Consider the following 17225-nt stretch of genomic DNA (forward strand, 5'->3'; position numbering starts at 1 on the left):
CAACAAAAAGAAACAAAACATAAGCATGAATAAAATTCAGTTTAGTGTTAACTTATAGTTCATATATCTTCTTGTTTATTCATCAAGTAAATATTCGAAATACAAACTCTCTGTCACTAAAGGGGGTAAGATTTCACTTGATTAAATCGATATACTTGGACTCAAGTTGTCCAAATGGGCCGATATGGGTTATTTATGTTCTGCCCACCACTAAACTTGAAACGCTGTTTCTAGAGTTGTACGTCTGCAGACATATTGTTGTGCCACTGGAGAAAGGGAGGGTCGTAACAAGTGATGTTTGCTGATGTTAAACTTGTCCTTTTCACGTTTACGTACCAACCTAAGATTTACATTTTGGCAGGGGCACAGCACAGATAATTAATTATGTACCTTTATGCTAAAGTGTGAAAAACAAGTGTTTTGGTAGTACCGACTATTAAAATTATCATATCGTAAATATAAGTTCTATGACTAGCACACTCAGTATGATATCTGTGGGTCATGGGTTCCAATCCCGTCCCTGCAAATGCTTTTTCATCTCAGCTTTGAGGGTATTATAATGTTTTAGAAAATCCCATTTTTCATTGTAGAAGAGTTTGCCATGGGTAATATTAACTATCTCTATTCTTTCTAGTGTATCACTCCTAAATTGGGGACGGCTAGTTTGTGCCCTTGCACGAAATTCATAAATAAATCTTTCATTCTTAATACTTGTCGAGGTGTCAAATATTGCCTGGAAACCAAGTAATATTTTAAGTTACAACAGAATACGAAATGCGGTTTTTAAAAGGGTACTTTAGATTTTGAATAATTGGAATGGTATGATTTATCATGAAAAATGATAGTTGATATTGCACCAATTTTTAAACTGAATTAGGCTCTGCACTGAAAGCAACGAAAAAAAAAGAATATTTTTTTACAACTTTTAAATGTTTATATTATTATTATTCCTCAATCAAATGCAGATTTTAAGAAATCTGTTTTGATCTCTTGATCACTTCTTTAACCTTTACCAACTATAAAATTTACGCCTTATTGTATACTTGTTTACACATTAATGTGGCGCTTAGTTTCTGAGCATTCTTGATGTTGTTCAAGATTTTAAAATGGTTAATATTTACGTGGTTGATATTCAAAGTATGCAATTTCCTTGTTATATATAAAAGAAGGATTTGTTATAAGATGATTAATTATATTAAAAAAAATTAAACTCATTAACATTATATTATTGCTCTTAGATGGACCAGTTACATTTCGGACATGCATTGATTCCATAATGATTTTTCGATAACGTTGTATTCTTGGGCAAATTGTCTTTTTGATTAAGGTCGGATAATATTAATAAATAATATATTCTGTCTTTTTCAACCTTTCATTGAAAAGTATGACTAGTAATATAGTGCTTTTAATAAAGTATTATTATTAGGCCTGATTCGCTATTAGTAGTGTAGTGTTGAAGCTGTTATTGTTAATGCAGGAAGGAGTAGATGGCCATGAAAAAATCTGTATCTTATGAATGAATCATTGAATGTTCATTTGATACTAGAAGTAAGTTATATAGTTAACCATAGAAATAATTCAGCGTCTTGTCTTCTAAAAACAACAGATTAATTAGTGTAACATCATGAAGTTTTTAAAAACGGTTGTTGTAATAAGTAACGAAGGAGTTGAGATAACAACAATTCGAATGGAATTTGCTTTGACTTTTGTAAATTAACTTGTTATGAATTTTGATATGTTGGATTTAAATTTGATTTATGATAAAATAATAAAAATTTGCCATATAAAATAAATATTAATAACCAGTTGTGTACAGGTAAGTTGGACAAGGATTTTTTTGAATCTATGAGTAATTGTTGGACTATGTTTTTCATTTGTGCATCTGTATATCCCTTGGGTCATATGTTTAATAAAACGTTTTGTTATCATACTTAGTTTTTGATAAATAAAAGAAATGTGGCCAGACATTTATAACAGAGCAATTAATCATTTATAAAAATATGTTTGTTATTGAGTATATACTGAAAATAATAAAGGTTAAGGCTATAATTGTATTTTTCTGCATGACAGTTGCTTGTTATATACTTTATTCCTTTTCTATTCCAAAATATGAATTTCAGTGAAGAAGACATGATGTAGGTACAAAATCTGTTCTTGATACGCTTATTTCTGCTGTGGGCGACTTGGTTTGTCCATGCCATAATTTGGTTGTTTGTGAAGAATCATACATCCAAACTCTACATGACACCAGGCTTCTTAGAAAGTATACAGCTTGGACTTGTTTCATGCTGTATTGGACTAAGTAAGGTAGGTGAACGTATACAGCTTGGACTTGCTTCATGCTGTATTGGACTAAGTAAGGTAGGTGAACCTACAATTTCTCATTTTTTGTTCATGAGAAATGTCTGATTAACAAGCTAATGTAGAATGTTAGTCAAAATAGAAGCTGAAATGTAGAAGTGGTACAGCAGTACAGTGAAGATGAATATTTGTGTTTATTTAAGAAATTCTATCATTAACAGAATAATCTCAGGATGACATGATGTGACTTTTGTGTGTTATATTTTCATATATACCAATAATAAGACTTGGTAAATATATGAAATATTAATATAAAAAGAAAACATCAGCTGAAAGTGAATAATAATAGTTATCTTGTGTTTTGTTTTTTCCATAATTCTATTGTTTTTCCTGTGGTTAATGTGTTTGGGCTATCATAAGTTTAATTACATGTTTATTGTTCTGTGGTGAGTTTTATATCCTGCACTTCAAGTTAAGTGATTTGGGTTATAATTTGAAACACACATTTCATATAGATAGTAACTCGTATGTTAACATAGCTCAAGATGAAAAATAAGTCACTCTAACTGTCTAAGCAGTTTTGAAGTGATAATAGTAGAGCTAATAGAATTTTATAGTCTGTGTAATTAAACATTGATGATAAATCAACAGAGGTGATTGTCTATACAGATGCTGTACTTAATTAAACATTGATAACAAATCAACAGAGGTGATTGTCTATACAGATGCTGTACTTAATTAAACATTAATAACAAATCAACAGAGGTGATTGTCTATACAGATGCTGTACTTAATTAAACATTAATAACAAATCAACAGAGGTGACTGTCTATACAGATGCTGTACTTAATTAAACATTAATAACAAATCAACAGAGGTGACTGTCTATACAGATGCTGTACTTAATTAAACATTAATAACAAATCAACAGAGGTGACTGTTTATACAGATGCTGTATTTAATTAAACATTAATAAGAAATCAACAGAGGTGACTGTCTATACAGATGCTGTACTTAATTAAACATTAATAACAAATCAACAGAGGTGATTGTCGATACAGATGCTGTACTAAATTAAACATTAATAACAAATCAACAGAGGTGATTGTCTATACAGATGCTGTACTTAATTAAACATTAATAACAAATCAACAGAGGTGACTGTCTATACAGATGCTGTACTTAATTAAACATTAATAACAAATCAACAGAGGTAACTGTCTATACAGATGCTGTACTTAATTAAACATTAATAACAAATCAACAGAGGTGACTGTCTATACAGATGCTGTACTTAATTAAACATTAATAACAAATCAACAGAGGTGACTGTCTATACAGATGCTGTACTTAATTAAACATTAATAACAAATCAACAGAGGTGACTGTCTTTACAGATGCTGTACTTAATTAAACATTAATAACAAATCAACAGAGGTGATTGTCGATACAGATGCTGTACTAAATTAAACATTAATAACAAATCAACAGAGGTGATTGTCTATACAGATGCTGTACTTAATTAAACATTAATAACAAATCAACAGAGGTGATTGTCTATACAGATGCTGTACTTAATTAAACATTAATAACAAATCAACAGAGGTGACTGTCTATACAGATGCTGTACTTAATTAAACATTAATAACAAATCAACAGAGGTGACTGTCTATACAGATGCTGTACTTAATTAAACATTAATAACAAATCAACAGAGGTGACTGTTTATACAGATGCTGTATTTAATTAAACATTAATAAGAAATCAACAGAGGTGACTGTCTATACAGATGCTGTACTTAATTAAACATTAATAACAAATCAACAGAGGTGACTGTCTATACAGATGCTGTACTTAATTAAACATTAATAACAAATCAACAGAGGTGACTGTCTATACAGATGCTGTACTTAATTAAACATTAATAACAAATCAACAGAGGTGACTGTCTTTACAGATGCTGTACTTAATTAAACATTAATAACAAATCAACAGAGGTGATTGTCGATACAGATGCTGTACTAAATTAAACATTAATAACAAATCAACAGAGGTGATTGTCTATACAGATGCTGTACTTAATTAAACATTAATAACAAATCAACAGAGGTGATTGTCTATACAGATGCTGTACTAAATTAAACATTAATAACAAATCAACAGAGGTGATTGTCTATACAGATGCTGTACTTAATTAAACATTAATAACAAATCAACAGAGGTGACTGTCTATACAGATGCTGTACTTAATTAAACATTAATAACAAATCAACAGAGGTGATTGTCTATACAGATGCTGTACTTAATTAAACATTAATAACAAATCAACAGAGGTGACTGTCTATACAGATGCTGTACTTAATTAAACATTAATAACAAATCAACAGAGGTGACTGTCTATACAGATGCTGTACTTAATTAAACATTAATAACAAATCAACAGAGGTGACTGTCTATACAGATGCTGTACTTAATTAAACATTAATAACAAATCAACAGAGGTGACTGTCTATACAGATGCTGTACTTAATTAAACATTAATAACAAATCAACAGAGGTGACTGTCTATACAGATGCTGTACTTAATTAAACATTAATAACAAATCAACAGAGGTGACTGTCTATACAGATGCTGTACTTAATTAAACATTAATAACAAATCAACAGAGGTGATTGTCTGTACAGATACTGTACTTAATTAAACATTGATGACAAATCAACAGAGGTGACTGTCTTAATGCAGTTTGGTAATTAAGCCTCAGTTGGAAGACCATACACAGTTTTTGTCTACATTTCTAAGAAAGGAAGTTATTGGGAAGGTTTCATTGGAGGATGACATGATAAATTCTAAGGTAACCTTATGGTGTTGGAATAAGATGTTTCTTAATTAGAAAAAAGGATATTGAAGAAATGATTTTATTGAGGTAACTTGAGAAATTGACAGCATAAGTTTAAGATGTGCATCCAGTTAAGACAGTTTTTATTTCTGTAATTATAAGTTTATTTTAATGTAGTTACTATATAATTATTTTTGAAACTATAAAAATATTTGTTTCTGAAAGTACAGTTAGTATTTAGAGTAATGAGTTGATATTATAATTCATATAAACATAGGTAACATTGTAATAGAATGTGTTCAAAAGTTGACTGTAATGATAGACAAATGTTAAGTATTTCTTTATAAATTTCATTAAAGAAAAACAATTCATGATAGTACATATAATTATAACATTTGGATTTTTGAAAAAAATTAACACATCACTCATTCTTCAACTCTGATCTGTGATTTTGTTATATTTAAGCATGCACACAAGTTTTACTCTAACCTTGGTACTAGTTTGGTGAAACAATACAATTAGCTTCTGAGCAACATAAAAGTTTTTCTGGACTATTTCTTTTCAGAAGTTTTTAAGTAAAATAATTTGATGGTGAGTATCTTCAAATGATGTCAGGTGAGTGTGAAAATAAAGATGATGTAACAACCACATGTAGTGTGAGGTTATGATTGTAATGTTATGATTGTTTGGTGTAATGAATCTGAAACATAAAACGTCATACAGATCTTGTATGAATGAATTGGAGTCTGTACTTAAAGTTCCAAGTTATTTTTCTGATTGTTCCTCTTTTCTTGTAAATGCTTGAAATTAGGGCAACAAATATGTCAATTGATGTTAAGCACCCAAGATGTAGTTGCAATGAAAATTTTTTACAACTAATTCAGTAATTAATGGGTAAAAAAAATCAAATACAAGTATATATGTGTTTAGAATTCTGTTGAAGGATAGAACTGCTAAAACATTATGTATGTTTTGTATAAATCTATAAGTTGTTATTGTTAGATTGGATAGGTGAAAGTAAATTATAATATTTGATAAACAAAGTTTTTTGTATATTATTTTTAGTGTTGCCAGTGGATGCACTGTAAGAAATCAAAGGTTGTTGCTAAAGAGCAGTATGAAGTTTTATGTTTAGGTTTGAAAGGTGTGGGAAAGTCAACAGTGTTAGCATCCTTAGTTGGAGAATCCACAGAGAACATCGAGCCAACAACTGGTGACGTATCATTTACACAGTTGTCTAAGCATTTCAAGTGTTATTCTTTGTGGTGATTAGAGCTGAACAATTAAGGATGACATATACATTTAACCAGTTAATTAAAGTTATCATGAAATTCATTAATGTCATGAATATGAACAACTCAGTGTTAATATTTCTCGTTATTACTGTTTGTGTTTATTCTAATGATTCATGTTATCATAATGACAATATTTATTTGATTAATTGAGTTGTAATAATAAATAACCATGGCACTAATCAGTCAATTAATGCAGTATTAAATCCTACTTTTCATTTTGGTTTGCTGTTGATGTAAAAGGTGTTTATTGTGTGAAATCTGTGAAGGAAGATTTTGACATGTTGCATTATTCGTTATTTCATTAATATTACAGATTGACCGAAGTAAGTAGTTTTTGTAATGTGTGTGTCGATGCACACTTCTGTACATATCTACATAAGTAGATATTGTTTGTTGCTTAGAAAAAAATACTTTTTTAACCCCTTCACAAAATTATTAGTATTTAAAATATGAATGAGTTTGTTGATGCATTGGTAATGTTTTGTTTCAGGTTTCAATATTAAAACTCTACCAGTGTTGGAAACCACTATAAACATTAAAGAGCTTGGCGGTAAGATATACATATTAACAAACAAGTAAACTTAAAAGATGGTTTTTAAAAGTTAGTTGCTTTGTATTAAAATCTTGTGTGTGGATACAGTTGATATGAAACACAAAAACTCTTTGGTTCCTTGTTAGTAGGTTTATCTCACACTCGTAATGTGTAGGATAACCTAAAATTTGAAAATAATTAATGTACTCATCTTACCAAATGAACATTTTGGTAGGATAACCAACACAAAAAGATAACACAAAAGCTCATTGGTTCCTTGTTAGTAGGTTTATCTCACACTCGTAATGTGTAGGATAACCTGAAATTTGAAATTAATTAATGTACTCATCTTACCAAATTTAGCATTTTGGCTTCCGTGTGTGAGAAGTTGTGCTTATATTGCTATTTCTAACATACTTTTTTTCGTATGTTTCAAACAAACAGTAAACAAAATTGTTTTTAAAGACAATATTGTTAGGTTTTATTGCACTTTTAAACACTACGTTCTCTATTTGGATCAGGTTTTATTACATTTTTAAATACCACATTCTCTATTTTTGTCTGGTTTTATTACATTTTTAAATACCACATTCTCTATTTGTGTCGGGTTTTATTACATTTTTAGATATCACGTTCTTTATTTATATGATCCATTAGCACTTGTATAAAAATGTCCTGACTGTTATTAATGTCCAATTTGACTGTGATCTCTGGTATTGAGGAAGACATTTTAGCAGCATCAATGGGGGACATAGTGTGTTTGAAATACTTTTAAGAAAAAATTCTGAATGACTGAATATAAAATATAGAGTTAAAGAATTTATGTTATGGAAAATGCAGTTTATTATAACCATGCTGTGCCATCAAAGGTGTTCACACCATGAAAGTTGTTGTAAATAAAATATTTTAATTAAAATCAAATCAAAAACTAAGATTTTTTGTGTGACTGTTCTGAAACAAAATGAGGGGTGTTCATTTAGGATTAGGTTAGGGTTAACTTACATTACACATAGCCCCTACCCCTCAACCCCAAGTGGCACAGCTGTATGTCTGCAGATTTGCAATACTAAAAACCTGGTTTTGATGCCACTTTGTGTAGGTCTGTGTTTAATTAAAAAACAACATTACACATGATCACGTTTTGAAATGACAAGTTAAAGTTTTAAAATGTGAAACAGAAGCTGTTACTAATATCTGATTAATACAAATTAAAAAATTAAACTTATGATTTGAATGTTTAACAGTCTGAGCAAGATGTTTTGCAAAATTATATTTATTTGTTAAGTTTAGAAGATTTCTGTTTGCCTTTGAAGATTTAAATGTGATCTATAGATAGTGATTTATTTGACCTGAAGTATGTGGTATGTATAGTTAAAAGAACATGAAATGTGTGTGTGTTGATGTAATCCACAGATAGTGAATTATTTGACCTGAAGTGTGTGGTATGTATAATTAAAAGAACATGACGTGTGTGTTGATGTGATCCACAAATAGTGATTTATTCGACCTGAAGTGTGTGGTATGTATAATTAAAAGAACATGACGTGTGTGTTGATGTAATCCACAAATAGTGATTTATTTGACCTGAAGTGTGTGGTATGTATAATTAAAAGAACATGACGTGTGTGTGTTGATGTAATCCACAAATAGTGATTTATTTGACCTGAAGTATGTGGTATGTATAATTTAAAGAACATGACGTATGTGTGTGTGTGTGTTTATGTAATCCACAGATATTTGATTTATTTTACCTGAAGTATGTGGCATGTATAATTTAAAGAACATGAAATGTGTGTGTGTGTGTTTATGTAATCCACAGATATGTGATTTATTTGACCTGAAGTATGTGGTATGTATAATTAAAAGAACATGAAATGTGTGTGTGTTGATGTAATCCACAGATATGTGATTTATTTGTCCTGAAGTATGTGGTATGTATAATTAAAAGAACATAAAATGTGTGTGTGTTGATGTAATCCATAGATAGTGATTTATTTGACCTGAAGTATGTGGTATGTATAATTATAAGAACATGAAATGTGTGTGTGTGTTGATGTAATCCACAGATATGTGATTTATTTGACCTGAAGTATGTGGTATGTATAATTTAAAGAACATGAAATGTGTGTGTGTTTATGTAATCCACAGATATGTGATTTATTTTACCTGAAGTATGTGGCATGTATAATTTAAAGAACATGAAATGTGTGTGTGTGTTGATGCAATCCACAGATATGTGATTTATTTGACCTGAAGTGTGTGGCATGTATAATTTAAAGAACATGACGTGTGTGTGTGTGTGTGTGTTGATGTAATTCACAGACATGTGATTTATTTGACCTGAAGTGTGTGGTATGTATAATTTAAAGAACATGACGTGTGTGTTGATGTAATCCACACATAGTGATTTATTTGACCTGAAGTATGTGGTATGTATAATTAAAAGAATATGACATGTGTGTGTTGATGTAATCCACAAATAGTGATTTATTTGACCTGAAGTGTGTGGTATGTAAATTAAAAGAACATGAAATGTGTGTGTGTTGATGTAATCCACAATTAGTGATTTATTTGACCTGAAGTATGTGGTATGTCTATTGTAAAGAACATGATGTGCGTGTATGTGTGTGTGTGTGTGTGTTTATGTAATCCACAGATATGTGATTTATTTGACCTGAAGTATGTGGTATGTATAATTAAAAGAACATGAAATGTGTGTGTGTTGATGTAATCCACAAATAGTGATTAATTTGACCTGAAGTATGTGGTATGTATAATTAAAAGAACATGAAATGTGTGTGTGTGTTTATGTAATCCACAGATATGTGATTTATTTGACCTGAAGTATGTGGTATGTATAATTAAAAGAACATGAAATGTGTGTGTGTTTATGCAATCCACAGATATGTGATTTATTTGACCTGAAGTATGTGGTATGTATAATTAAAAGAACATGAAATGTGTGTGTGTTGATGTAATTCACAGACATGTGATTTATTTGACCTGAAGTGTGTGGTATGTATAATTTAAAGAACATGAAATGTGTGTGTGTTGATGTAATCCACAGATAGTGATTTATTTGACCTGAAGTGTGTGGTATGTATAATTTAAAGAACATGACATGTGTGTGTGTGTGTTGATGTAATTCACAGATAGTGATTTATTTGACCTGAAGTATGTGGTATGTATAATTAAAAGAACATGAAATGTGTGTGTGTTGATGTAATTCATAGACATGTGATTTATTTGACCTGAAGTATGTGGTATGTATAATTTAAAGAACATGAAATGTGTGTGTGTGTTTATGTAATCCACAGATATGTGATTTATTTGACCTGAAGTGTGTGGCATGTATAATTTAAAGAACATGACATGTGTGTGTGTGTTGATGTAATTCACAGACATGTGATTTATTTGACCTGAAGTGTGCGGTATGTATAATTTAAAGAACATGAAATGTGTGTATGTTGATGTAATCCACAGATAGTGATTTATTTGACCTGAAGTATGTGGCATGTATAATTTAAAGAACATGACGTGTGTGTGTGTGTTGATGTAATTCACAGATAGTGATTTATTTGACCTGAAGTATGTGGTATGTATAATTAAAAGAACATAACGTGTGTGTGTGTTGATGTAATCCACAGATATGTGATTTATTTGACCTGAAGTGTGTGGCATGTATAATTAAAAGAACATGACGTGTGTGTGTTGATGTAATCCATAGATAGTGATTTATTTGACCTGAAGTATGTGGTATGTATAATTAAAAGAACATGAAATGTGTGTGTGTTGATGTAATCCACAGATATGTGATTTATTTGACCTGAAGTGTATAATTTAATTTTAAAAAAGTATGAAATGTGTGTAGATAAAAGTAAGGTATGTGATTTTGATGAAAACAATGTGTGTGACTTTATAGATGTGGTATATTGAACTTTAGAAATTTTAATACATAGAGTTGAAAGGGTTGTCTGTATATGTAAGAAACAACCTTTTCTTGGTTGTTTTGAAGTTTTACAGTGTTTAAAAGTTTAGTGTATTAAGTATATATACATAGTTATATAGTGTTTTAAGTATATATACATAGTTATATAGTGTTTTAAGTATATATACATAGTTATATAGTGTTTTAAGTATATATACATAGTTATATAGTGTTTTAAGTATATATACATATACATAGTTATATATCCATACAGGAACAGAAGAGGTGAAGATATTTTGGAACAAATACTTTCAAGGTCAACATGGTGTTGTGTTCGTGGTCAACGGGTCAGCTAACGAAGAAGAACAATGTCTCTCCATGGAAGTTATGAAAGCTGTACTTACTGATACAGCATTGAAAGGTTTACCATGTCTTATTATTGTTACACATATGGACAAGCCAGAATGTAGGACCTTTAAAGAGGTAATTGCCAGAAGTCTTAAAGTCTTAATTTTATGTGTTGACAAGAAATTCTGTTATTTAACAATAAAACCAAAACACACACACGTGTCTGCATACATAGCATGATTATGACAAAAATGATTTTTGAAATAATTTATCTTCCATACTAATTGTTCTAATTGGTAGCTCAAGAACATTTTTAAATATTTATAATTTTAAAATTGGGGTTTGATTCATATGGTGGGTAAGAAACGGAGATTTTTTTGTATTACTTTGTGGTTAAAGAACAAAAAAAAACTTATTCTATGGATACAGAATTTCAGGAGATTCGTATGTTTTATTCAGGAAAGTTTGGACTTGTGGAAGGTTGATCGTAAACTGTTATCTGTAATCTGAATGTCCGTAAATAAAGTTACGGCTCTGTTCTGGTTAATGTTCATAGATTTTCACAGTGTCCTGCTTGCTTGTCCAGTACTACTAAGCTGTTGTTGAAAGAGAGATAGGATAAGAACAATACATAGTCAATTAAAGTTTGGCTTAGTAAGGCAGATTAATAAATTTCTTTGTTGTTATAGAAACGATATGTTCCATCGTAGAAGCAGAGCTTAAACCTCATTAAAAATGGTTGTTGAAAGATAATTTGATATATTTTCTGTTTTTCATATTTAGATGGAAGAATTCCTTCAAGGAGTTTTACAAGGAAGGAAATGGATATTAAAACCTTTTTATCTTGGTAGTGATGAAGGGATTCGTCAAGGACTTGAAGCTCTTGTACACTTGATGATGCAGAGTGAACGATGATCTCTCTGTCCTGGGCTTTGTTATTTGTCACTTCACAATTCAAATTTCTTCTCTCAACTCTGTGTGATTGTTCAGAGAAATTTGTTGTGGTAAAATGAAGTACTAGTCTTGTGCTTCTGGCTTTGACTGTGACAGTAGAGAGATGTGTTTTATGACTGTGACAGTAGAGAGATGTGTTTTAAAAACTAGTAATGTTTGTATTGGTTTGATTAAATCTTCTGTGTGAGAGAGAGTATGATGCTTCAACATATTACTGTTATTGATGAGGTGTGTATGGTGACTGTCGTTAAGATTGAAAAATAGTTTGATTTAATGTGGTACCACATGTTTTATAAAGGAATTTTTGTTAATCTGTCTTTCACTGTGCATTCTTAATGTAACACTGTTACACGTACATACAACTTGATGTGAGACCTTGTATGGTATATCACTTGTAATATTTGTTTAATTTTATAGCATAGAAACTAAATATTATTAATCAGCACACCCTAGTTACTTATGTTACTTAAAATCTGGCATTTTGTTCAGCTGAGGTAAAGGCTAGTTTTACTGTGACAAGTCCATTGTCGTTAGGCCAGTAAGTTTCAGATTTTCCTATTGTCCTATTCAGTTTGTCCAGTATACTGAAAGTTGTTTCTAAGTTCCTGATTAGATTTTATAGTTATGGTTTTCCCAAAAGTAAAGGAATTCCAATAACTGTCCATTTTTACTTGTCATAGGTTACTGGTACAGCATGAATTAGACCATAGTTTTAATTAACAAAACTAGTGTAAAAGTAAACTTTCATAAGAAGCTTTATTCAAAATAAGCATACTTGGTTATGTTTTTAAGTCTTAAAGTATTATTATCTAGAACTACAAACCTTTAAATAAAAATAACACATTTCTGATGAGAAGGTGTTTTATAACAAGTTAGAGAAGTTCATGTTAAAATATGAGTTAGAACCAAAGAAAAACTTATGACAGAACGTGAACCTTTATATTTTTATACTTCAGTTAAAATCTTGTTATTTTGTGTTGAGAATACTTGAAACATTAGATCTTTGGTGTATTCTGAAAGTTGTGTATAGTTTTAAGGTCTGATAGTTTGATATCTTCTTTAGCATTATTTTGTTAGATCACAGAAACATCACATACACTTATATCTGTCCTTTGATAACTTTTAGTCCAGTCTTTTCAATACATGTTGTACGGTATGGATTTAGTCGCATTTTTCACAGGACAAGCATTGCAGTTTTAGATTGTGTGTTATACAGGGTGTTCAGAAAGTCACTGTGCAGCTATATATTTATTAACAAACATGTTTCAATATAGAATACAGGAGGCAAATATGAATGACAATTATAAACAATGTTGAAAGTGACCCCCGTTGACATCAATACAGGCTTGGATCCTTCTTATTTTGTTTCTAAACACCGCTATTAGTTGCTGGCTTAAAATAAACTGAATGAATGCTGTTATAATACTGCATAGTGACTTTCCGAACACCCTGGAGAAACATCGCTGTCTGGGTATATAAAAAGTGTCCTGTGTGTATACAGCAAACATTTTATTTGATTCAAATAAACATTCTAGTCCCTTTCACTTCTTTATCAGGTATGTTGTTGGACAAATATGTGATGCAACCTTTCAGCAAGTGATGGTGAAAACTCTGTAAAGAATTACTTCATCGTCTTGTCTTTTATCACCACCACGTGATGTTTAAAGTCACTGTAAGGAGACAATACAGGACTACTCTGGTTTTGTTCTGTTCTTCACTTCCAGTTGATACAGGACTACTCTGGTTTTGTTCTGTTCTTTACTTCCAGTTGATACAGGACTACTTTGGTTTTGTTCTGTTCCTCACTTCCAGTTGATACACAACTACTTTTGGTTTTGTTCTGTTCTTCACTTCCAGTTGATACACAACTACTTTTGATTTTGTTTTGTTCTGTTCTTCACTTCCACTTGATATACGACTACTCTGGTTTTGTTTTCTCCTTCACTTCCACTTGATATACGACTACTCTGGTTTTGTTTTCTCCTTCACTTCCACTTCATATACGACTACTCCGGTTTTGTTTTCTCCTTCACATCCACTTGATATACGACTACTCTGGTTTTGTTTTCTCCTTCACATCCACTGGATATACGACTACTCTGGTTTTGTTCAGATGGTACGATTCTTTTAAAATGATCTGTTCATGATTTTGTCTAAGTAGCTTGCTAGTAATTTGGTGTAACTTTTGTACTGCTAAGTTACTACCATAGTTACTTGAAGTTACTAGTTTTGGAAAGCTACAACAATAGTACATACAGTAGCTAGTTGGAGTAAGTTTCCCTTGTGTTATATTCACACTGTATATAAATATTTGATGTTTTTAATGCCAGTATGTTTGGGCTTTGAAAGAAAACTTGATAAATGTGTTTTAAATAGATTGATATTGTTATCTATTTTAATTTGTTCTTTGAATTTTATCTATTCATTATTAAAGACTATTTATTCACCATTTTGAATCATATGTAAAATATATATATAAAAGTATGGTATTTGTTGTGTAGGATTTCTCTTTTATTGAATATTACTTGGGGACTATATTTGTATAGATAATTAAAATATGATTTAGTTAAATGTCTGTCAGTAGTCCTGTTTGTGATTTTATCAAAAAGAATAATAAATATAGCTTTTAGTTAAAATTAATTAGTTCAAGTCTTCTAACGAATGTACCAAACATAGATTTATTTGGTCTATGATAGTTTACTGTTTGCAGAAGTGTGAAGCCTACTTACGTTATGATAATCTAATATTTTCTGAATCCAGATGTGGTGTGTGTGTTAATTTTTATACCAGCTGAGTGAAGTACAATCATTCCAGAGTGTGAAGAAAAATATAAGTCAGTTTTAAAGTGTATCTCAGAACAGCCTCTGTGGGTATTAACAATTGTATTGATAGAACAATGTCTCGACCTTCCTAGGTCATCTTCAGGTTAACGTCGTCAAGAATTTTAAACTAGGTTAAAAAATTCCAAACTTTTATTGAGGTAAGAGGTATTTGATAGTAAATTTCAAAAAATGTTTGCTAGAAATTGTTTTGGTGTATGATGTTTGAATGTTGTTATTTTTAATATACTTCTCTTGAGAAACACCAGTCAACTGTGTTTAAACACATGTGAAATATATTTACTTTAGATATTAGCATTGGGTTGGTGATGTTCATAGGGGGTAAAATATTCTTATTACCTAAAGTATGGAGTTAACACATAGCTTTGTGTGCTTTATTGTACACTTAACACACAGCTTTGTGTGCATTATTGTACACTTAACACATTGCTTTGTGTGCTTTATTGTACACTTAACACATTGCTTTGTGTGCTTTATTGTACACTTAACACATTGTTTTTATGTGCTTTTTAAATTTAACACATTTTTTTGTGCACTTTGTTTTGTATTTAAACATTTTTTCTGCCTGTTTGGTTTTGGAGTTATTTCCCTATTGTTGTTCTGACACAGATATGAAAAGGTTATTGTTTCATTTTCATGTTTCTAGCTGTATTATTTTCTGGGAATGTTCAGTAGTAAGGTTGTAAAATGTTCTATTTAAGTGGAGTAAACGAATTACACATATGACACAAATCTGCTCAAGGTAACCAGTTGTTTTGTGAAGTTTATGGCAAGTTACCATTTACAGACTGGTATTATACACATTACTTAAGACAAATAAATTTTCAACTAAGTGGTTTGTTGAAAGGTCATTTAAACCAGTTGTTCATTGGCTGACAATCATCTTAAGCACATAAATTGTGATGTAGATTGTACTTTTATAGCACGTTTTGTACATATAATTAGGAAATCTTATCGGTGTTGGCAGATGTAATGATAAAATGATCCATTTCTGGACTTTCTTAAGTTACTGGAATGTAGAATCTGTAGCCCAAGACTATTGAAAAAGTGTGGTATTTGAATTAAATATCTCAAGAATTGAAAGAAACTAGAAAACTGTGCATTTATACAAATACCTCATTTAATATAACCGTGGTTTCACCATCATCTGGTATCTTAGTTCTGGAGTCTTACTGAATACCGATGGTTCTGAGTATCAGTTACATGAATATTTGAAGGTTTGCTATACACTACAGGATAAAATTGTTACAACTTGTAGGAACTGTTGAAAAACTGGACTATCTGGGTAGTTATGCTGTGATAAAGATATGATGATATTTCTGGTCAGTAAGTTACTTATTAAATACATGTTTGTCTGGGTCTCTTTAGTTGTACTTTTATGCTAAATATATTGATTGTACAAGATATTTAATTACAATCCAAAATGGTCAAACAGTACAAAAATGTATCCCAAATTAAAGTGTATACATCGATCTGAAATATGACATACAACTGTTTATATCCCAAATTAGGACGTGTAAATTTATTTTAGGTAGGATGTATGAACTTACCTGAAATAAAAATAGTGTACGAAGATTTATATGGAGTAGAAAACTTATGTTTATATGAAAGTAAAGTTTTGAGAAATGGAATATAAGTCAGTTTTTTCATATATGTAAATATAAACATGCAGTTACCAACTGAAATAATTTTAAGATTAATTACTAGGCCCTTGTGTTAAGTGTTTATTTCCCTGGTGGTTGAACAAGATCTTAAAATTATGTTAATAAACTAGAAATCCTTCAAGTTGTTTACAATTCCAAAAGTTTATAATTTTCACATTTAAATATATTGTAATTAAGTTATGAGACAGTTTTCATGTAATGATGTCTGGTATTCAGTTCCATTCTCGAAGACGTCTATGTAATAAGGTTTATTTGGAAATAAAAACAAACATTAATTAACACTGTTTGTGTACTTGTTGAAATTTAGATGGAAATATTTGATAAAAATTCAACGTTTTATTGCTTTAAATCGTTCTAACTTCTAATAAAATTACCAGTGGTCCATAAAAACCTGAAACATCAGTTTTGTTGCTTACCATTAAATGCTGTGAACTCAAGGAATATATAGTTTTTGTGGGTCATCTTATCTACGAAAACTTTGTTTTCTCTGCAGTATGAGCAAAAGGGCTTCATTTCTGTGCATGAA

The 17225-nt window shown here is 30.4% G+C and overlaps 1 protein-coding gene across 7 annotated transcripts; it reads left to right on the plus strand.

The window, feature by feature from the left end:
- Nucleotides 1-1016: 1016 nt before the first annotated feature.
- Nucleotides 1017-16979, plus strand: LOC143241662 (ADP-ribosylation factor-like protein 15). 7 transcript variants are annotated; one of them, XM_076484884.1, is made up of 6 exons: nt 1017-1137; nt 2121-2361; nt 6204-6351; nt 6924-6983; nt 11168-11376; nt 12025-16979. In XM_076484884.1, exons 2-6 carry the CDS (start codon nt 2242-2244, stop codon nt 12154-12156), a joined length of 669 nt encoding a protein of 222 aa, XP_076340999.1. In that variant the 5' UTR covers nt 1017-1137; nt 2121-2241; the 3' UTR covers nt 12157-16979. The 7 variants fall into 7 exon arrangements, with proteins under 7 accessions (XP_076340999.1, XP_076341004.1, XP_076341001.1 ...); XM_076484889.1 differs by having other exon boundaries at nt 1019-1137; nt 2121-2307; XM_076484886.1 differs by having other exon boundaries at nt 1057-1109.
- The last annotated feature ends 246 nt before the right edge of the window (nt 16980-17225 follow it).

Source organism: Tachypleus tridentatus, unplaced genomic scaffold (genome assembly GCF_004210375.1).
Source record: "Tachypleus tridentatus isolate NWPU-2018 unplaced genomic scaffold, ASM421037v1 Hic_cluster_1, whole genome shotgun sequence".
Lineage (NCBI taxonomy): Eukaryota > Metazoa > Arthropoda > Merostomata > Xiphosura > Limulidae > Tachypleus > Tachypleus tridentatus.